The sequence below is a fragment of the Amblyomma maculatum genome, chromosome 10 (genome assembly GCF_055883805.1).
Source record: "Amblyomma maculatum isolate TAMU_Amacu chromosome 10, ASM5588380v1, whole genome shotgun sequence".
NCBI lineage: Eukaryota > Metazoa > Arthropoda > Arachnida > Ixodida > Ixodidae > Amblyomma > Amblyomma maculatum.
In genome coordinates, this window is record NC_139353.1 from 83,994,396 (window position 1) to 84,016,023 (window position 21,628).

General features: G+C 49.4%; 1 protein-coding gene across 4 annotated transcripts in view; it reads left to right on the top strand.

Annotated features, from left to right (window-relative positions):
- Positions 1 to 21,628, top strand: part of Pli (E3 ubiquitin-protein ligase pellino) — a 97,886-nt gene that overhangs the window by 27,652 nt on the left and 48,606 nt on the right. The window contains exon 1 of one of the 4 annotated variants that reach the window (XM_084583034.1): positions 14,263 to 14,281. The exons of the other annotated variants lie outside the window; for them this stretch is intronic. Coding sequence (XP_084439160.1) covers positions 14,280 to 14,281 — 2 coding nt within the window. The 5' untranslated portion in view covers positions 14,263 to 14,279. Of the gene's footprint in view, positions 1 to 14,262; positions 14,282 to 21,628 lie in introns of those variants that run through there. 4 annotated transcript variants of the gene reach the window in all.

The window sequence follows — 21,628 nt, forward strand, 5'->3', positions numbered from 1 at the left end:
GTGACCCGAATCCACCCGGGCTTTCGACTGCCAGATATAAGTGAACCCCTTGGCACTTTTGACGTGGCCTATAGTACACTACTCCGGTGTCACTTGTTAGTACTGGCGATCGTCGGTGGCCTCACAACAGCCGCGCACGCACGGTCACGTCGAAATGCGGCATTGCTGTCCGCGACCACACCGCGACATGCAGCACGAACCATTGGCCAAATAGCAGTACTGTGTTGGCGATGTGCGTCCCAACATTAGACCAGTACATTGCCAGTGCAGTGCCAATGCTGGGCCGATGTTTTGTGCCGCCTAGGGCGCCTGAAGCGTGCAGAGGGCGACGGCGCGGTACAGCAACAGCGAGGAAGAAAGAACACGTTGGGAGACTGATACTTTCCGCGGACACCGCAGCTCCCTTCCCTCGAGTCGGATCAGGGTCACGCACGCTCAAATTATGCACACGCGTACAGTTGCGCAAGCAAGCACCCTTCGAGGTTGGGACGTGTCCTTCTTCCCCTCCCCGGCGGCGTTGTCTCTGCTCCTTCGGCCGTCGTGTGTATCGGTGTCGGCATGTGGGGGATCGCTTGGTTTCTCGGCGTGCAGTGTAGTGTGTCGCGACGCGTGTTTGCTCGCGTGGTCGCGCCCGTAATCAGGCTAATAAGCGTTGCATTGGCCCCGGCATTGCCGCTGCGTGCAGTGCTGCGCCTCTCGCTCCCCTGCACCCCCCCCCCCCCCTTCCCCCCTCCTTCGGGGGAACATTGCGCGGCGAAAGTGGCGGCGCGCTGACACGGCACGTGCGTGTACCGGGTTGAGCAAACATGGCTTATAATCGATTGCAGCTGTTGCGTGTTCCGGCGCGCGAGCATTTTCCCGTCCTCGCGCGTGGACCTATGCGGCAGGACTCCTTGTGACGAATATGTGTACTTGCGTTTTGGTATACATGTTCGCTTATTTCTTAATTTTGAGGTTTCAGTTCAAACTCACGACGTGGGCGCGGGAGATCAACACAACTGACTTGGGAACGAAGTGCAGTCCTGCGGGACAGTAAAGAAGGAAGGACGGAACACGGGGTGGGGTTGCTTCCTGTTTTTGTTTGTTTGTTTGTTTGTTTTTGTTCGAACGCTGCACTGCATGCATACGTGCATGTATCGGCAATGTTCTTTTTTTTTAATCCCTGCGTAGTAGTAGTAAATAAATTCAGTCAAGTTCGCGAGGATTCCCCCCCCCCCCCCCCCTTCCACTTTTTTTGTTAATTGCTGGCTGTCATGTAATGCGCCCGCGAATGTTGAGGCGTTAAGGCGCATAGTTTACTTACTTTGCTATAGATGGCAGTCACGGGTGTGCGGAACGTTTCCTCCGTGCTGCTTTTTTCCACGCATATTATGCTTTCTCGAGCTTGCCCGGCTCGCGTGTATGTGCCGCCGTCACTGCTTTTGGCTCGGTCAGCGTAGCCGCCGTGTACCCGTAACGGCGGCACATTTATCGCACCTTCCTCGCCTTTGTGATTTCTTCCTCAGAGACCTCTCTCGACTCCATATAACGGGCGACTGTCCGCAGGGTGTGTTGCGGTATACATGAGCGCTGCGAACGGTCGCTTCGCTCCCAGGAGGCGTCAGTGTAGCGACCGGTGTACCAAACGTCAAGCTTAGCTTGTTGGTTCATCTTGGAACGGTCTTTCTTTGGAGAAGCGGGTCGGCGCGCAGAACACGGGCAGAGAGCTAGGCAGCGCTACTGCTTTCTGCTCGTGCTTCTATGTCGTCCCATTTCGCTTCGAAAGACGTTTCTAGGTTGTTGTTACATGGCGTGTATGGTTTAAAGGGCAACTCCGGGTTTTTTTTTTTTGACATTCGAATATTCTAATAAAAAATTTTACTTTAGATTCTCCTGTCCGTCTTGACGCATTCTACAAAATTTGGGCGCCGTACGATAATCCGTTCGCGCGCAACACGACTTTAATGCTGTTTTCATGGCTTAAGCTGAGACTATTTCTGCCGGCAACACTGAGTTTCTGACGTCACAAACAGTATACCGGCGTTACTGTCCACTTCCCGCATGATTATGAAATTGTGAGGCTTATATTGAACTACCTCAGACATTTTATGCAATGCTTCATGATTTCCATACTTTATTTTCACCATCCAATGCACGTACGAGTGTTTCTCTAATACTGAGTGTGACGTCACCATTTCGTCACCCGGGACGTCGTTTCTGGCCGGGAAAGCAGTTTCGGTTTCGATTTGCTGTTTTTTTTTCTTTTTAAAGATACTTCTAATTGGAATTTCGAAAAACGGTTTTTTTGTGTTCGAGTCAGGACGGTGCCGAGGAATGTAATTCAACCAAAAACACAGAATGATGGAAAAACCACCGGAGTTGTCCTTTAACGTCCCGAAGTCGTGCATGCGCGATTTATGAGACGCGCCGTAATGGCGTACGCCGCAATTGGTTTCGACCGATCGGAGGTTTACATGCGTGAACGGAATTCAGGTGTCTGCTGTTGGCCGCGCACATCTGAATACTGTAGTATGCGCCGCGGCCGGCATTCGACCCCTTCACCTTGGTCTTTAGAAGCGGCTGCCAAACGCAGCCACCGTGGCGGGTGCCCGAACAAACGCGAAATCTCAATATACGCTGCGCTGCGCTGCTGAAAGATATTCGCTGCGTTCGGCTCTGGGCCATCTTGACAGCCGTCCTTTCACAGAGAAGAAAATCCTCGGCCCATGGCCACAGAAGGCGTCTAACGGCAAAGCCTTCAAAGCACTTATGTGTTTTATGAGAGACACAAACTTGATTGAGAAACTGTGGCTGTGCTCCTCGCCGCCTTACCTTTCCTATCATTCTCTTCTATCTTTCTCCTTTAAACTCCTCATTCCCCTTCCCCAGTGCAGGGTAGCAAACCGGAAGCTTTCCTGGTTAACCTCTCTGCCTTCTCTCTCTTTCTCTCTCTCACTCTCTCTCTCTCTCGCTCTCTCTCACTCTCTCTCTCAATATACGGTTGCTCTGACGACGGTCTACAAGGAACGTGAAGAATTGTCACGGTACACGGAGAAGTCGGGATAGAAGAGGATTTTAGTTCAGCGCTGCCGCTTCCCGCGGCCGTCTACTGCTACCGCGAACCGTCAGCACAGCACGCGCTGATTGGTCCCCGCGTGCGGAGTCCGTCGAAATTTGGCAGGAACGTGGCGCCATCTGTCGCTCTCGAGGTGATCTGCGCATGCGTATTGGCGCTTGCGCGGTAGCGGTAGATTGTAGCGGTAAGCGGTAGCGCTAAACTACCTTTGCATCGGGCGAGGAGGTTGTCGAAACGCCTCCTCTCTGGACTGTTGCAAACCGGTTCTCATGCCGCCTCCACCGTGTTGACGTCAGGCGCACACAATCATGGAGGAAGGAAACAACTTAGGAGAGGCCCTTGCCATTCCCAATGCATTGGAGAAAGTGTGGCGGAAGTGACGTTAAAATTTAGGGTTACCCAAGTCGGGCCATTAGCAACGGCGACGCTGTTGCTATGAAAACTCGGGCCACTAGCAACAGCGTTGCTAAGGGCCCTAGGTACGTGAGCGTCGCGGAGAAAGGGTAAAGGAGGAGGAGAGACGTTGCAGCGCCCGGTCGCAAAAAAATGACGTCAGGGCCTCTCCTAAGCTTTCCTTCCTGCATGCACACAACAGCCCAGCGAGCAATATGGTGGCGCCTAGGAGGCCCTTGTTGCAAAGGTCTATAATCGCGTTCGACGCTGTAGCGGGTCTCCGACGCACGGAATGGCGGCGATTTTTTGCGATCGAGTCACAAGCGTATAGGGATCAGTCACATTCGTGCCTTGCACTCTAGCCCTGCGGATACCCACCTGACCTTTCATCTGCTTGCGTGCGGCGACGAAAAACCGCGCACATAACTGCTTTCGCTCGTCGTGTGACGCATCTAGAAAAAGCCTTTTCGCGTGACCGTGACGCGTGCGTTGTGTGAGGTCATCACACGGAGACAGTCGCAACGAGTGCTGTCACAGACTGCAAGCTGCGGTGACGAAGCATATCGTCGGCAAAGCCCTCAGGCTTGCAAACTAGGAAAACTATTAAGAAGCACCACACCTTGCAAAAACTGTCGCCGCGTGTAACCGCTCTGAAGGTTCTAGCCGACGCCGAGCAACCTTGGGGAGGTAGCAATGTGAGGAAGTAGCTGACAAGCTGTTAGCAACAGCGCCCGAGTAGTGCGCGAGGGTTCACCTGGCAAAGTGCACTGCGTAGGCTGTCCCCAGGGGAAGAAAAGAAAGAAAAGAAAAATACTGCTTCTGCCTGAACCTTGTCGTGGGCAAAACGAAACAACCGGAGATTCAACCTGGCAAAAAAAAAAAAAAAAAAAAAAAAAAAGGAATGAACGCAGGCCACACAGAAGACATTAATTGGATGTGCACGGTTGTCTCTGCGTCATCTGCGCCGGAGTGGAAATGTAGCGATTCCAACTGGCCCAGTTATAACTGCCTCTTTCGTAGGTCCTCGTGCCAGCTATGTGACATTATCCTTTTAATGCCGGCTCTCTCGCATTCACGTCGTACCGTTCGCACGCCGTTGCTGAGTGGAACTTGTACGCGCTTGTTACTCACATTTTTTTTTTTTTTTTTTTTTTTCAGAGCTATCGTTGTCCGGTTCAAATGCCGCTATTGTCTGTCGCCAAACTGAGTGAAGTAAACGGGGCTCGAATGTCTACTCCTCTCCTGCCATTTTCCGAGCACTTTTGCGTATGAATTGGAGAAACATTTGGTGGGTGAAAAAAAAAAAAAAATCATCTACTGTTCCTGGGCATTCGAGTTAGTCGTTCATGAGCGATTCAACCTATAGCTGTGCAAAATGTAGCAAACACAAACTGTTCCTTAACGTCATTTTTGCCGCACTTAGAGAATTTTGCTCTTGAATACCTGCACCTTTATTTGTCATGACGCGAAGGTGACGATTATTTTACTCTGATTTGTCCGTAATTTGGTAATTATAGGACTTCAAAAGTAGTGTTATTCATGAAATCAGCTTAGAGTCTAGGATCGAACAGCGAGGCGCTCTATACTCAGGGCGCCCCCTTGTTGCGTCAGGTTCGCGAAGCACCGAACGAGAACTCTGTTGTGCCCTCTCTCCCCTACCCCTCTGCTTCGGAGTGCGGCAATCGGCTCCACCCTCAGGTCGTTCTAAAGGAATCGGCAAGGATACATACTTTTTGCCCGACTTGCTCCTGCGTAATCTGTAAATAATTATAAATTGGTTCACAGGAAAGGAAATGCGCAGTTTCTCACTTGTTTTATAGAAGATGGGAGTAAAAGTGGAAAGGGAGCAAGGGCAGCCGTAGTGGAGGGCTACGGAGTAATTTCGACCACCAGGGGATCTTTAACGTGCACTGAGATCGCACAGCACACGGACGCCCATTTCGTCTCGCCTCATCGAAACACAGCCGCCGGCGGTCGGGATCTATTTGATGTAGAATCTGTGCTGCAGAATTTGCTATGACGTTCGGTCGAGCGGCGAGTGATGATGGTATGGGGCTGTAGTTGAAGAGTGACTATTTCAAATTATTAACGGTTGGCATACCAGTTGATTTTCTGATGGAGAGGCCGTTACTTAGGCAGCGTGCAAAGTACGTTCTCTTGGGTCCATCATGGCGCATATTTCTCTCCTCATGCGGCAGATTTGCTTCGAATAGCCGAAAACAAAGATTGAAGTTTTCGCCGTACGAGCGACTAGGTCGCGGGGCGCCAAGTCTACGCGGCCGTGGCCGGGACGGTCGCCGACGCTTCCTCTTCCTGGCGACTCGGAAACGTGCAGCTGGAAATTGAATCGCTAAATCATACCCGACGTGCGTTGGCCGGAGGTGCACCGGAAACCGGTGGCCAGCGGCCTGTCCCCTTCGGGGAGTCACGTCGCCGCTTCCCAAGCGTTAATTACGGGCCATGCCAATCGGCGCCTCGCCGGGGCGTTCAGTTGGCGTCGTGCTGTGCACCGTGCACACTACAGCCGCTCATTACTGCGGGCGTGGCCGCGAATAGAAAAGGAACGGGGAGGGGAGATGCTGAGGAGAGTGCGGGTGACTTGGTGTGTGGCGATCATCGACGCACAGTACTGTTGTGTGCCCTTGCCTTGCGTGACCTATTGTGCGCGTTGGCGAACTGCTTCCACCGCATGTAGGATCGTTCTCAAAATGAAATAATGAATTACATAAAAGATACTACATTATGGCGGAATCGATGAGGAAATCTTGGGAACGGCCACTACGACTGCTATTCAGCTCGTATCGAGGAAGACGCACAGAAAGGAGAATGCTACGGATGTAACTCGTCACACTCGCCAATTCACGCGAACTTTTTTTTTTTTTTTTTGTATATTAAGCGTATGATATGCTGCCGTGCGTAGCAGCTCAAATGCAGTCAGAACGATCGCCCACAACTCCGCGTGGTTGATGCTTACACGTGTACATGACGAGGAAGCTTTAAATTCGTTTCTGATTAAAAAAAAAAAATAACGCCTTTGTTAAGAAGTGGAGAGGCCAGTGGCGCGTGGACGGACGTTGTTAGACTGAAGTATCAAACAACGTAGTTTCCATTCCAGCGTGGCCCATTGTTAGTTGCCCATTTTCGCTTCGTAAAATATGCCGCTCGATTATGCCACGATTATGCTACGGCCACGCTTCGTGACTTTTGCAGTTCTTCTAAGAGGCTGGCTATGTGCGGGTGAAAGCGGTGGCTGCTGCATCCTGCTGCGTCACTTCCTTCCGCTTCCGCGCCTTTTCGCCGCTCCCGCACATGGCGCGCACGTGGGGCTTTAGGTAGGGGGGATATCTCCCCCTTCCTCCAAGTTTCGGTCTCTCCGGGCGTTCACGTACGCGTGTTCCGCTTGCCGCTAGCGGTGCGTGCTTCTTTCGCTGAGCCGTTGTTGAAACGGCTCGGCTAGGATGGGCGTGGTGCATTACGCGCAGCGTCCAGCCGCGACTGGCGCGTCACGCCCTGCTCTCATTGGAGCCACAGCTTCCAGCAGCGCGCCGTGTTCGTGACTGTGCCCCCCCCCCCCCCCCCCTCTCCCACCTCAGCCGCTTTTGATTTGGCCACAGCAGTGCGACGCTGAATGCGAGTGCCGGAGCTGTGCTTCTCGAATCGTGCCCATTTTGTAGAGGTTAACGTTAGGCTCGTCACAACTCTATCCTGTTGTTGATGTCGATGTACACGGAGTTTGGCCTCCTGGAGCGTGGGCCACGCGAGACCCGCAGTGCAGAGCTGCTCTAGGTTAAAGCTCTTGGCCATTAAACCCTTTTCAGTACCGTTTTTTTTTTTTTTCACAGAAAGTATTTCCTTAATAGTATAAGCAGTTCTATAGGAAGAAGATCCTACTACTTGTGAAATCCTGTACTATCATGGTTAGCGGCAGTAGCTATATTGAAATGCGGCGACATGTCTGAGTCTTCAGAAATTGCGGAACAGGTGCCCGCTCACTGTTTTGCGCGGGACATCGCACAGCACACGGACGCATTGCTTTTCGCCTCCATCGAAAAGCGGTCGCCGCTTTTCGATGGAGGCGAAAAGCAATGCGTCCGTGTGCTGTGCGATGTCAGTGCACGTGAAAGAACCCCAGGTGGTGGAAATTTCCGGAGTCCTCCACTACGGCGTCTCTCATTGCTTGAGTCGCTTTGGGACGTTAAACCCCACAAACCAACCGACCAACCGTTACCCAGCAAACCACCACCAAATATGTCAAATATCCAAATAGAGGCTCGTCACAGGCCGGCTGTTATCCGTGTATCTGCTTACGAGCCCAGCTGGTCATCCATTTCGTCTGACCCACTGTGCGGTTTGTAAGGAATATAGGGCCCGGTCCAATACAAATTTTAGTCGAGCCTACAGTTGCTGTTAAGGGCATCGGAAGAGTATTTTGGTTAAAATTTCATTAAAAACATGCCCTTCGGGTATTAAGACAGGTGCACAAGCTTAGTAGTTGCTAGCACGGCAGCTATAGCGTATTGTCGTTCGCACTTCATCATGCCCTGCAGTATCTCGTGGAAGACAGGCTTACTGCAGTGGCTTCGGCTTAAAAAGGAGAGGTGGACAAACGCACAGCCGCCTAGCATGGATCATCTGTATTCTGCCTTTACTGACGAAATAAATGTTTTGCAATCCAATTATGCATAGCACACTGCGCGGGAAAAGTAATTTTTCGATTGCTGTTTTATTCCCAGTGCAGAACCGCGTCATCACAGTGAGGTTTTACGAGTCGGAATGCTCTCGCTGCAAGTGACATTGTGTTTGCCCACTCGTATCAGGCACGCGTCTTCCCATCGCTTTTTGCTAACTTCCATCGCAGATTTTCGTCGCCTCGCCACCGTCATGTCTAAACCTTAAGGGCTCAGCGAGAGTGACTGCGCCTGCATCGACATCTGGATGAATACCGTCACATTCGAGTATAGGTGTTCAATCGTTTCTAAGTATTTACCGCACACTGCACACGTGTCATGTTCCTAGTGAAATTTTTTTTTTTGTAGCTGCGTGTTTCTAAGGCACCCTGATCTGACTTGAAAGAATACTGCACTGTCTCTTGAGTTATGAAAAAATATTCCTCCTGATCTGCTTTTTCCTGTTTCGTTCTACACTCTACTTCTCTTGCGTTGAACTTATCCAGCTTTTACTTTTTTGTTGTTGTTGTTTACCCGTGTGTTTAACGCTATTCCTTGCTCCGCCCTTGTGTATGTCCTACATGCTTACTAGTTAGCTTCGCAGTTCTTTTTCTCCATTGTGAATCAACACTTTTAGGTATAAATATTTACATATTGGAGCGACTGGAGCGTCACCTCTAGGCTGATTTATCTCGTGGTGACATGAAACGCATATTCGGAAGCGGCGACTGCCGCCATCCTAGCGGCAAAGAAATCACTCCCTTAAAGGTGTATTTCCATGTCTATAACCCACACCCTCCAGAAAGGGTGCATCGTGGTACTGATGCGCCCTTTTAATGGCTGAATGGATGCTGTGCTAAAATGGGGCTACCTCCAATGCGTCCTTTCTGGAGGATATCAGTTATATTTACGAAGTGCACTTTCTAAGGGGGCGACTTTGTTTACTGTGCTATATAGAGTGTGAAAGGGTAAACGGGACACGTGCGTCGCGCACTCTTTCATCGAGATGCGGCTTGGATTTGATCCCGCGACCTAGCCCAAGCTGAACACCGCAAGCACCGAGGCGGGTTATTAATACAACGCGACAGCCGCGTCTTTCGCCACTCTTTTGATGTTTCGTTCAAGGGACGCTCCGAAAATTTGGTGCGTTTCCAAATATATATTCTGTTTCGCCATAGTCGCTCTATAACGCGAGCGCATGCGTGTGTCGCGCGTCGTCTGCTTCACTCTTGCGCGCTTTGTTCCTGTTTTCTTCGCGTGATAGCGGCCCACTAGTGGAAACGACTTAGAAGTTGCGTTTAATACTCAGGGGCATGCTTCTTCTGCGTTTTGTTTTCTGTGCAGGAAATAACTCCGATGCGTTGCCGCAGCTTATAGTGGAGGCGGTTGGCGAGACGGCGACATGCATCATGGCTATCATTTTGCGCTGCTTTCTGATTTGTTTTTTTTTTGTTTTTGTTGTTGTTGTTTTTTTTTTTTTTTTTTGATCGATAGCTTTGTGTTTCAAAAGCGAAAGTGGTGGCCCTCTTCATCGTGAGAAAGTCGTGCTCCATCATTCCGGGCTCACTTCGATTTGCCGTCGGTGGAGAAGAAACGAAAAGCGGTATAGCGTGATGGGAAATAATACGAAAACAACAACAAAAGTATAAAGCCTGAGAAGACACATGAGGCAAGCGGGATTCCGCGCCATACACTGAATCGAGAGGCTGGAGTAGCGGATCGTCTCATCTTCTGAACGGAGGGACGACTCGTTTAGAGGAAAAACCTGAAAAGAAAATTTGAGTTTTGGAAGTGGGCTAATGGTGGAGATTTGGCGACTGCGGGAAACAGGACGGGGCCCGTTTAGAACGGTTACGACGTTGCGCCGTGGAAGTTGTAGCCTTACAAAAAAAAAAAATAAATAAAAAAAAATATGATGACGATGATACGTGGGAAAGGGCAGCAGATGAATACGAATTTTTATACTACACGCTCCGTATATATCTCGGAATTACGCGTGGCAGTAATAAGAGTCCGATTTGCACGGTCGACGTGTTTGATCCGGTTAGGAGCGGCCATGCTGCTCGGTCGCTTGAAGGATGACCCGAGTCGAGCTTGCTTTTCACCCGATGGTTTTGCCAGAGCAGAGAGCCAAATTTCACCATCTATGTACGATGCTTGGAACGTACGTGTACTAACTTGGTTTGCAAATTCCATATTCGATTCCTTGTCAGTAGTGGTGTCTTTTTTCTTTTTCTTTTTATCTTTGCGAATACAGGTTAGGGAGTGTGTTGTTATAATGGTGGCGGCCTTTTCCCGCAAAAAAGCTACGGCACACGCGTCGACGGAGACGAGAAGCAGCGTGCATGGGGCTGGATGCCAATTGTGGCGAGAAAGCACTGAAGGTAGTCCCGAACAACTTTGGCAGTTTTCGCCCAAAGTAGATTCTCTGGTCGCTATCAGCCCTGTTACGCCACCTTTGCACACCAGTAAATGATGCCTGCGACCAGAAAGTGTATGCAACTCCCCTCCCCCCCCCCCTCCCCCCTTTTCCTCGCTGTTCGATTTAACCTTCTCCAAACCAGGAAATGATTCCTGATCACTGTACGTTGAATGTGGGCTGGCGGTTCTGCCTCTAACGGCTGGGATCTCTCGCTCAAAAAAAAAAAAAAAAAAAAAAAAAAAAAAAAACGCTAATATCGTCACACCGCAGTGTTGGCGAAAGCGGCAGATGGCGGCGACACGTTTCGGTCCCCCCCCCACCCCCCACCCCCCGATAAATTTTCTAGCTTGCCTAAGCTCCGTTTTTAGCGCATGTGAAATGTATGTGGGATTGGATCACGGTAAGCTGTTCACACTGGCGAATTTCACGATTTCTGTTTTGTTTTCTCCTTTTCTTTCTTTTTTTTTTTTTTTTTTTATAATGCTTCGGCCGGAACGTGTGATGCAGCGAGAGCGTATAACATGGTCTGTTGGCACCATTCCCTAAATTGCGAACTTTGGCCAGGTGAGGGAACTAAATGTATAGCGAAGATTTAAAAAAAAACAAAACAAAAATATTGTCCCCGTCCTTGCAGGAGACGGGGATAAAATGATCCGTTATTGAGAGGAGCTTTGGTGCTGGCCTCTGTTGGCGTAACCGATTCTTTTCTCTCTCTCTCTCTCTCTCTCTCTCTCTCTCTCTCTCTCAGTGGGGGTGTAGCGGAGAATAATGGGGACTGCATTGACTCGCGGTCTACGCAATAATGCCACTGTGGCTAGCCAGCAAATTTTCTCTTGCGTACCGAGCAATCCGACTGGCAAGGTAACTAACTGCTTGATAACCACCGCTTGCTCGAGATCCTCGTTAGCTGTATTTTGTCCCCCATTCTTTTCTGCGTATATCGGCGATCAGCGGAATCGCTTACCTGGCGAAGTGCAGACGAGGGACATAGTACGTGTTGCGCGGAAATGTCAACGTCAAGGACGAGGGCTTGCTTGCTCCCCATCTTACAAGCAGACCCCTTTTTTTTTTTTTTTTTTTGGTACATGTGCGCTTTCTTCCGTTCGCGTGTAGATCCGCTGCCAGACTGCTTTTCTTGTTTTTTTTTTTTTTTTTTTTTGTAATTTTCCCTGTACTATGGCGCGAGGGAAACGAGCGTGCTTCGTGCGTTGTGTCGCGTCCCGAGGTAACAACGCTCGACTTACTTTTTTTTTCGCTGTTCTCACTGGAGGCGTGCGGCGTCGTTTACGACGAGTGGCCTATGCGAACGAATAGTTCGCAGCAAACTTCTACGTCGGGGTGATAGTGAGCGCAAGTATATTTGCCTCTGTTTAGTCCACGGTTCAATATAGTCGCGCCATTCGCTCGACCTATAGTGAATAGCTCGACCGATAAAGCTTGCCGCTGCTGCGTGGAGGAGTCTTCGATGCTGCAGCCTTGGGCCACCGTTTCTCCAGACGTGTTCCGGTCGCGAGACGGAGCTGAAATAAAAGTTCGTTCTCGTATACTCACGCCTCTCATGCAATCTTTTTTTTTTCTTTTTTTTTTACGGACACTTTAAGTAGGGCTCAGTGAGCTGCTCCGCGTTTTAACTCGATGCTCTCTGTAACCTTTACCCCATTTTTACTGTTTTGTGGTGGTATGTCGACATAGTTAAGCGGTATTTGAGAACGAAAGCGTTTTGTTCTTTTTCTTTCGTTTTGCTGGCGCATGCGCGACCACAAGTTGAGATTGGACCGAAATGATTGCTTGTGCAAACCGAGCGAGACTAATCTCGTCGTTATCTCTCCACGCGTTCGCGCTGTCTGTGCACGTATACATGCAGTGTTTGCTCAGTGTACAGCGTAAACCGACCAGAATATGCGTCGTCGCTGTCAGATTCCGCCTCCCTTTCCGTGCACGTCTCGGGTTGATTGCTGTTGACGCTGGGATCGAAGTTCTTTCTCTCCGCCCGTGTATGTTCCACCTCCACGATATAAGCCGGTTGTGAAGCAGACAAGCGTGCTTTAATTGTGCCCACCTCTGGGCCTCTCCATTGTGTTCTGAACGTTTTGCGCGAAGCTTTCCTTGAAAAGCCCTGTTCCGTTCTCGGTCCGAAAATGCGAAGACAAGAGCAGCGTCGTCGGCTCAGGAGGTGTTGGCTCAGCCGACAATACGGACAGCGGTGCAACTTCGGCAAACAGTCCAACAGAACACCAATCGTTCGGCGGCATATTCTGAGCCTCCCAGTCCGTTAGTTCGGCGTTCTCGGCGATCGGGTAGTTATATATCGCCAGTTCTTTTATTGCACAGAGGGCCCAGATCACCCGCTGGTACCCTGTATATAATTTTTTTTTCTTCAGTATTTTAGGCTAGAAGCAGTTATTTGATGCCTCACCGCGTGTTAAGACGTGATTTACAGGCAACTTTTCACAGTTAACGAAGGTATTTGGTCGATTAAAAAAAAATTTGCTTATCTTTTTGTTTTTGTTTCCCGCGTCCGTCAGTGTGGCTGAGTGGCGATGGTCGAAGTAAATGAATCCGTAACACGTTACTCTCTTCTTAAATCGTAAGATGTTCTTTATGCGCAAGCCGCAGTCAATATATTGTGCCTGCTGTGGAACGAAGTTTGGACGTGCCCACTCTGAACCGATTTCTCAAAGAACGCGTCGTGCTTTACGCCCTAGCGAATCATTTGTTCCTAAACCGGCGCGTTTGTTTTTCTTAACCAGCGGCATTCGTTGTCTTCCGGCGAGAAGGGGCTAGGTTTCCCGAGGCTTTGCCTTCTTCCTCCGCGACGGCGTCCAAACCGAATTACACGAACAGTGTCTTCGTCGCGCGCCGCTAAAGTTTAGAGGAAGACGCGCAAATCCGCGGAGTCCCAGCTTCGTTGTTGAGACCGCCGCTGTCACGCCTCGTGCTGTCGCTTGACGCCCCATTCGTCGCGCTTACAGCGGGACAATTAGTGTCTTGTACGGGCGTCGTAGCATGACATATTTGGCTAACATTACATCACCACAGTTCCCCAGCCAGTCGGCGTATGATCAGAGCGGTGGATTCTTGCGAAGAGGTTTCCTCGACCCGAGTAATTTTGAGTCCTGGGGAATTTACGATGACACGTTCTTCTCAGCTGTGGTGCTTACACAAGGGACGGATGGGGGACCTAGCGAGGGGCATTCCTATCGCTCCTTCGCCTTTGCGGATTGTTGGAACGGAAACGAAGCACCCTTTCTTCTTCTTTGCCTAGTCACCATTGTGTTGTGTAAAGTGGAGCTTGTCAGTCTCCCGCCGTTGTACGTCTCTAGTTTCCAAGAGGCGTCCGCACTCTCCTCTAGCGCCGGAAATTCCCTAGACGCACGTGTGAACAGCCCAGAGCCGGAAGAATAGCGCCACGGGAGGAAAAAAAAGAAATGTTCCCGAAAAAAGAGGTTCCCAGATAAAAAGCGAATGGCGTCCAGATAAGGTGTGTACGCACTTCCCCTGTATCTGTGTTTGTATGCGAATACGACCTTGCGGTTAGCTCGTGATGGTCCTCGGCTGACGACGATGGGATGCTCTTTGATGGCCTTATTTGCCGCGCTTCGCGTCACTTCTCCAGCTTGCTCCATCCCCGCGCTCGAAGAGCGCCCGCACGACTTTCATCGGCTGTTGCTCCGTCGTTTTTATAATGTGTGGATCATCGTGACGTCATCAGTCTTGCTGTGGCTCCGTTGTTCGATGCTAAATGTGGGTATTTCACTCGTTCTATCGATTTTGCTTTCGCATTAACACCGGCTTGCGGCATTTTGTAGGGAACGGTGAACTCGCTGTATGGCACGTCATATGTCAGGTCAGTTGTTGCGCGGAGTATCGGTCGATGGTATCCCGTCGCGTTTATCCTCCGGTTTTCTGAACTCTCACGAAATAAACACAGCGCGAAGAAACAGGACACAGGAAGAAGACACAAGACGGGACTGGCGCTGTCCCGTCCTGTATGTGTCTTCTTCCTGTGTCCTGTTTCTTCGCGCTGTGTTTATTTCGTGATAGTTATGAACCAACTAGCCCAGACCAAGATCCTAATTTCTGAACTCCTCGCTGGTTTTAGCCGAATTCGCTGTCGGCCGTCTGCACCCATTCAGTGCACGTTAAAGAACCCCAGGTGGTCGAAGTTTCCGGAGTCCTGATAGCCTGAGTCGCTTTGGGACGTTAAACCCTACAAACCAAACCACCGTTTGCGTGCTGCCGCGGCTTATGCGCACCTAACGCAATAAGCTGAACGTCGTTGGCGCTCTCTCTATTATTATTTTTTTTCACCGTGACGAGTGTTCGTGCGTATGTAAATACTTCTGGCGTGGTGGCGCACGGCGAAGTGTTGTGCGCGGTGGAGCGTTTCCTGGCGGAAACTTATACCCGAGGTCATTTGCCCGAAACGAGTGGTCTGAGGAAGCGTTCCTGTCAGACCTGCGCGTTTGGTGACAGCGCATGCGAGAGCGAGCCTGGCAGCTCTTTGTGTCGTTTCTCATTGCTTATCTGCCGCGCAGATAGCGCGAGGAGCCCGTGTTTACAAACCTTGTGAAGCACGTGCAACGGTGTTGTTTTCGTCTAGTCCAGTGCTCAGCGTGACTACGTAACCAGCCGTTGTTTGTCAACTGGAAATTGCAGTGTACAGAAGATGTCCCGCCCTTCCACTCACGCACAATTTTTCAACAAAAAAAAAAAAAACAAAAATAAAACGCGAAGTGTTCTAGGCAAGTGAAACGAACTCAGCAGTGCTGTTGAGACTTGTGAATCGAGTCGAACAACGCTTATTAACGTAAATGGGTGGGTTTTAACGGCATTATGCATGCCTACATCTCTCTGATGTCCCTTGGACATCGGAGAGATGTAGGGGTGAAGTAGGGGTGAAGTAGGGGTGAAGTAGGGAACTGATTGATGTGTTCGTTTATAAGTTATTCAAATGCCTGCTTCCTCTAGTAGGCGCTGGTTTTGGAGGGGCCATAGATGCAAATGAGTGAAAACAAACCGCCAACTGCAAGCCACAGGGTGACGTGGTGAAGCGACGACGCGGTCAAAAACACCGTATTTTAAACATGTTTCAATCGCGCGTGCAGGAAGTGTGCGGCGCCCTCATTCGCTGCCATTTGAAAGCGTCAGGCGCGGAATAGCGAGCTGTTCTCGTTTACTTTTTTTTTTTTTTTTGCATTCGTTCCCGAGTTTTGACGCTTTCCGTTTCGGGCGGCTTCGGTTTCTCGATAGGGTCCAGTGATCAGATTATAGATAGACTTCGATACGCGTGCCCCGTGCACACATCGCGTAAACATTCATCGGGGTTTCTTCCGCGGCACACCGGAACACCGAAAATTGGCAGTGCCGCCGCAACTTGTTTTGCCCGGTCGTGCGCGACGAGACGCGTGTTCTCCCCCCCTCCTGCCTTCACGCGCACACTTCCGTGACTCTTCTGTTGAGCTTTTTGAAAGCCCACCCACAGAGGATGTACCTGTTTAAAAAAAAACAAAAAACAAAAAAGGGTCTTGGTCTTCTCGTTGTGCAGACGGAATTCTTTGTCGCTGCACTCAAGAGCAGAAGACGTGTTGCTGCGTTGACGCAGACGACGCGTCTCCTGGGGGTTGGTGTCATCGAACTCGACTTGGGTGGCTGGCCAGGGTGCACTGAGTACTCGAGAAGTGGAACTGGGTGAAAGAACAGAAGTTTGTTGCACTGTTACGGTGCAGTTGTTTAGCTGGTGAGACACGGTGATTGTAAAATTGGATTCGAACAAGGCACCCACCTGAGTGAACATTTGTGAGATCGCTTACTGTAGTTTCGAGCGTGGTTAACTGAGGGTGTAGCTGTAACGAGGGTACGTGCGTTTGAGTACTCTTGGTTCTTTTTGAGTATACCTTCGTTTATTTTGCTTTTGACATTATATTTTGCAGCCGTGATACCGTCATTGCGAACCCACCTGAGAAGGATCTGTAGTTGGATAGAAATTAAAAGAAGAAACAGCATCTCGTAACAGTGGGCCGTTCCGTTCATTTTTTTATAATTTTTTTTGCTCTATCAGACATGGGAGAGACATCAAAATTGCACAGTTTACAAATTCGCCTGCGAGTTGGTTTTTCTTTTATGCAACAAGAGGAGCTTTAACAAGAAGGGATTACGTTTTTGTTCGGAGTGATTGAGTTGCGGTCACTGCAGGCCTGCAGGGTATAGTGTCCGGCTACACGTCAAACACAAATTACCTTGTAAGGGATTAAAACGACAGCAGCATTTCCTCTAGTGCATTCCCTTATAGGGGCGCATATTGTTTGCAGACCCTGGAGTAGATCTGCGTAATTAAAAATGCGGAATACTTGCAGCTTGCAACGGAAGCTGATCCTCATTTCAAAGTAATAATAGTAATAATAATTGGTTCACAGGAATTCGGGAAAGGCGGAGTATCTGTCACACTTGTTTCTGTGGACAGCTGAATCGCGCCGTGAGGAAAGGTGGATAGAAAGAAAGGGGAGCCGCAATGGAGGGCTGCGGAGTAATTTCGACCACCAGGGGATCTTTAACGTGCGCTGACATCGCACAGCACACGGACGCCACTTCGTTTCGCCTCCATCGAAACGTAGCCGCCGTGGTAGGGATCGAACCCGGGAACTCCGCACAGTGGTCGGGCGCGTCTTACCACTGCGCCACCACGGCGGGCCACTTGAAAGTATGCTACAAGTTCTTGCAGTTCGCAAGATTTTGAACTGTTTCAGTAGCCGACGCTCGCTTACCTCGAAACGTTTAGTGCTGTGATTGGCAGTCTCCTTCTGTTGCTAACTGCACCAAACGAAATGATTTGAGGCAGGAATACGCCTATGGCTGCAGTGTAGCAGTATGCCACGTATCTGAAGGTCGAGACCTACATCCGCAACTGGACAGCATACCTTGCCCATGATAGGGAGTTGACTAGAGGTCACTGTAAAGCTATAATCGCAACATACGTGGTCGGCCCGTTGTTCTTAAGTCCTGATAGTAGTAGTTATCAGAAGGGAGTTTTATGAAAAAGAGAGGGGGGGGGGGGGATCTCGCGTGTCTACAGAGCAAGAAACTTTTTCACGAGAATATCCTTCCGGAGAACCAGTGTACATTTTTTCGGTGATTGCATTGGAAGTGTTTTTATAAAGGTGCCGATAAGCTATTCGTCTTGCTAGATGACCGTCGCACAATACAGACATGTGCTCAGATGCCCCCCCCCCCCCCCCCCCCCCCTTTCTTGCGCACGCACACACTCACTCACTCTCTATCTCTCTCGTGTTCAGTCGCCTCGTCTATGAAGAACCAATAAATTTGCTCCTGACGTGCGACAGTGCCGAAGCAGTGTGCCTTTATACTCGTCACTTAGTATAAACGACGGGAAATTAGAATTGGGCGAGTTGGAATTGATTATCCCGCACCATGGTTCCTCTCCTGGCTGCTACTTTTGTCTGAGCTGCAAGTAGAGGTCTGCGAAGCTTCTTCCGGCGTGCTCGTTTTATTGCTTCTGGGCTGTCTTTTATTTTTTTTTTTCTGTGCTTTCTTATCCCGAATAAGAAAATGACGATTCTCTGAAATGTCGCGTGGCAGCTTTCTCTCTGCCGCCACAGCTGCCGTTCGTGTGCTCGTCTGGGCTTCAGTTGAAGTGATACTCGGAAGTTGGATTTCGGTGGAATGTGGCAGCTTTTGTTGCTTTTGCACCTCGCTTTGTTCGTTTTTATTTTCACCCTCTCCTCGTATCGGTCTCCGCTGTTTAATTTCTTGGCCACCCGAAATGCGAGACCGAACTGCGCCGATCGTTCACTTCAATGGGCAGCCGTCACGCGACACAGTTTCGCGGTGCCTTATACCCCGCTCCCCCTGTCGTTTTTTTGTTTTTTTTTTTTTGTTTTCTTTAAATATTCTTGCGCTCCGCAGCAGAAGACATCGTTGCGTGTCGTCTGCTTGGTCTTTTTTTTTATTTTCTTTGCAAAAGACGACTGCTCTACACTAAGCGCTATATTGCCTCGATTCTCCCTTCTCTCTGGTGTGCGTTCCAGGGACGCCATTGAGTTGGAGATAGACCTGTCACGGCACGCGGTGTGTGTACTCACGGAGCACGCTGGCGTAATATCGCATTCGCGTTTCTCGCGCGACTTTTTTTTTTAATCACTTTCTGCTCGGGCCGCAAGCATCGTTTCGCAAAGAGAGAGTGAAAAAGAAAAAGCGGCGTCCCAGTTTTCCCGAAAATTTCACGTTTTTTTTTCTTCTTTTTTTTCTTATACGAGTGTGGCTGTCTACCGAGCGTCGTTTAGAAGGCCGCGACGACCGGTTCGGCGCGTGGTTAGAATTCCCGAGTGAAGAAAAAAAGAAAAAAAGAGACGTACGCGGAAGAAAAAGGTACCACTTTCGCTTTTCGCGACCTTTCGTTGGTGGCGCCGGCGTGGTGGAGTTGCGCAACGCATTTTCCCGGAGGACCTTGCCCGCGACGGCGGTGGGAAGAGGAAGCGAGCCCTGCTGGCGACGACGTCACGCGTTGACGTCGCTCTCTTCCGCTGTCACGCGCATTGGGGAACAGTAGGGCGCTTTCCCAAGGACGGAAGGAAGTGTGTGCGTGCAGTCGAGCTTTTAATGTAGGATGCCTTTTTTTTTTTTTCTTTTTTAGGTTGAACCCGTTCGGCGTTCTAGCGTGGAGAACAGGTCCACCCAGTTTTTTAAGGCGAAATCCTTTAAAGGGCAACTCCGGGGTTTTTTTGACATTCGAATATCCTAATAAAAATTTTACTGTAGATTCTCCTCTCCGTCCTGACGCATTCTACAAAATTTGGGCGCCGTACGATAATCCGTTCGCGCGCAACACGACTTTGAAATATGTTGTTTTCACGGCTTAAGTTGAGACTATTTCTGCCGGCAACACTGAGTTTCTGACGTCACAAACAGTATACCGGCGTTACTGTCCACTTCCCGCATGATTATGAAATTGTGAGGGTTATATTGAACTACCTCAGACATTTTATGCAGTGCTTCATGATTTCCATACTTTATTTTCAGCATCCAACGCACGTACGAGTGTTTCTTTAATACTGAGTGTGACGTCACTATTTCGTCACCTGGGACGTCGTTTCTGGCCGTGAAAGCAGTTTCGGTTTCGATTTGCTGTTTTTTCTTTTTAAAAATACTTCTAATTGGAATTTCGAAAAACGGTTTTTTGTGTTCGAGTCAGGACGTGCCGAGGAACGTAATTCAACCAAAAACACCAAATGATGGAAAAACCACCGGAGTTGACCTTTAATGGCTCGTACTGTTGGCGTTCGTTCGGTCACACTATAAATGTCAATCAAATGACGTCATCAGCCGAAACCGAAACTGTAGTGTCATCAAAAAATAAAAATCCGGTATCCAGCGGGAATCGAATCTCCATCGCTTGGATCCCCAGCCGAGCGCTTTAACCAACTGCGCCCGTGGACCGTGAAACACACATCGTAATTCTCCTTGTCTACCGTGAGGATAATATTAATTGGCGATAGTGAGAATGATAACGATGGTGGATTTAGTACATGAGAGAAAACATGATGCACTGTGCGCACCATGCAACGCCCCATGCCTTCGCTTATCGGCAGTGTGGATTCCACAGTGCTCTAGGACTTTGTTTTCTTTTTTTTTTTTGTTGTTGTTGTTTGTTTCCAGGTCCACACGTTGATTGCTGCTTTTAATTGGTTTAAACACCTTCCTTCCCCCATATAGCATCCCTCTCGGTTTCTCCTATTTATCATGCATACTCACCCCTTCCGGGCGTGTTCCGGTTGCGATGTATCCCTTAAACTATGAGGCATTTGCAGGACCATACCCCTGCCACGCCTATTCAACCACCCCATATAGTAAGCTTGTTATTCGTTATAAATAATCACTTCTCTAAATCTTACGGCAGAAGCGAGAAATACTTGCTTATATGACGCGATGCCTGAAGTTGGAAATCTGGTGTTAGCTCTTGACTTTGATGATGGTGATATGTCATCGTCATGCATATTTGCGGCTGGTGATGATGATGCTGATGACAATAATTCTGGGTGCATAGGGGACTGCGTGATTGGTGAATGTGCGGCATGTGAGGTCATCAAGCTTACCTCGTCAGTGCCCTCGAATCTATTCAAAATCGTGCCGCTCGTTTTATTCATTCATCGTTTTCTTATGACGTCAGCGTTTCCTCCTTAAAAACAGCATCCGGATTATATCCCCCTTATCGCTCCGTCGTCGCATTGCCAGCCTATATTTATTTCACAAACGTTTTCACAGCCCTATGCGCATCGCACGTTATATTCCCCCCCCCCCCCCCCTTCCCCCGCACGCATATCTCATCGCACCAGCCATCAGCTACAAGTTGCCAGTCCACGTTCACGTACCGTCACGTTTCCAAATTCCTTTTTTCCTCGAACAGCTGCAGACTGGAACGGCCTTCCGGATAACATTGCTCTCATCACTTGCACACCACAGTTCACCGAAAATGTCAAAACTTTCCTGTTATTGTGATTATATGTATTTTTACTCTTGCCACCCCTTATGTAACACCCCTTTTTAGGGGCCTTTAAGGTAATAAAATGCAATGAAAAAAAGAAAAAAATGAATGAAGCAGTGCCTCTGCCACATTTTGAGTGGGAAGCACATTTTTAATTTAGCTTTTTTCTTTCTTTTTTCTTTTTTTTTGCAACGTTTCCGTTCTCGGCGACCTTGCCTAGGCTTCCTGACGTAGTTTCTTACGTCATGGAACACGGAAACAACAGCGTAGGAACAGGACGGTAGGTTGAGGTCGTAGTTGGGCGCGGGGCACGTAAACGTATGTGCAGTTGCCAAAGTGTTTCTGAGCTGTATAAGCCGTCTGACGAAGTCCCTGCGTCGTCCTTGCGTATCGATATCTTGACCCCTTTGACCTTCCCGCACTTGACGCGATAAACCAGTGGTCAAAAAAGAAAAAAAAAGAAGCCCTTGTTGCGAGCGCATTGCGTCGCTTATAGCTCAATTAGTATACTGCGCCGAGGTGCGAACGATCGCAATAAGCTTGTGCAGCCATGCAGCCGCGCAACAGTGCTTGCGAAATTGCGGAAGGAGTGT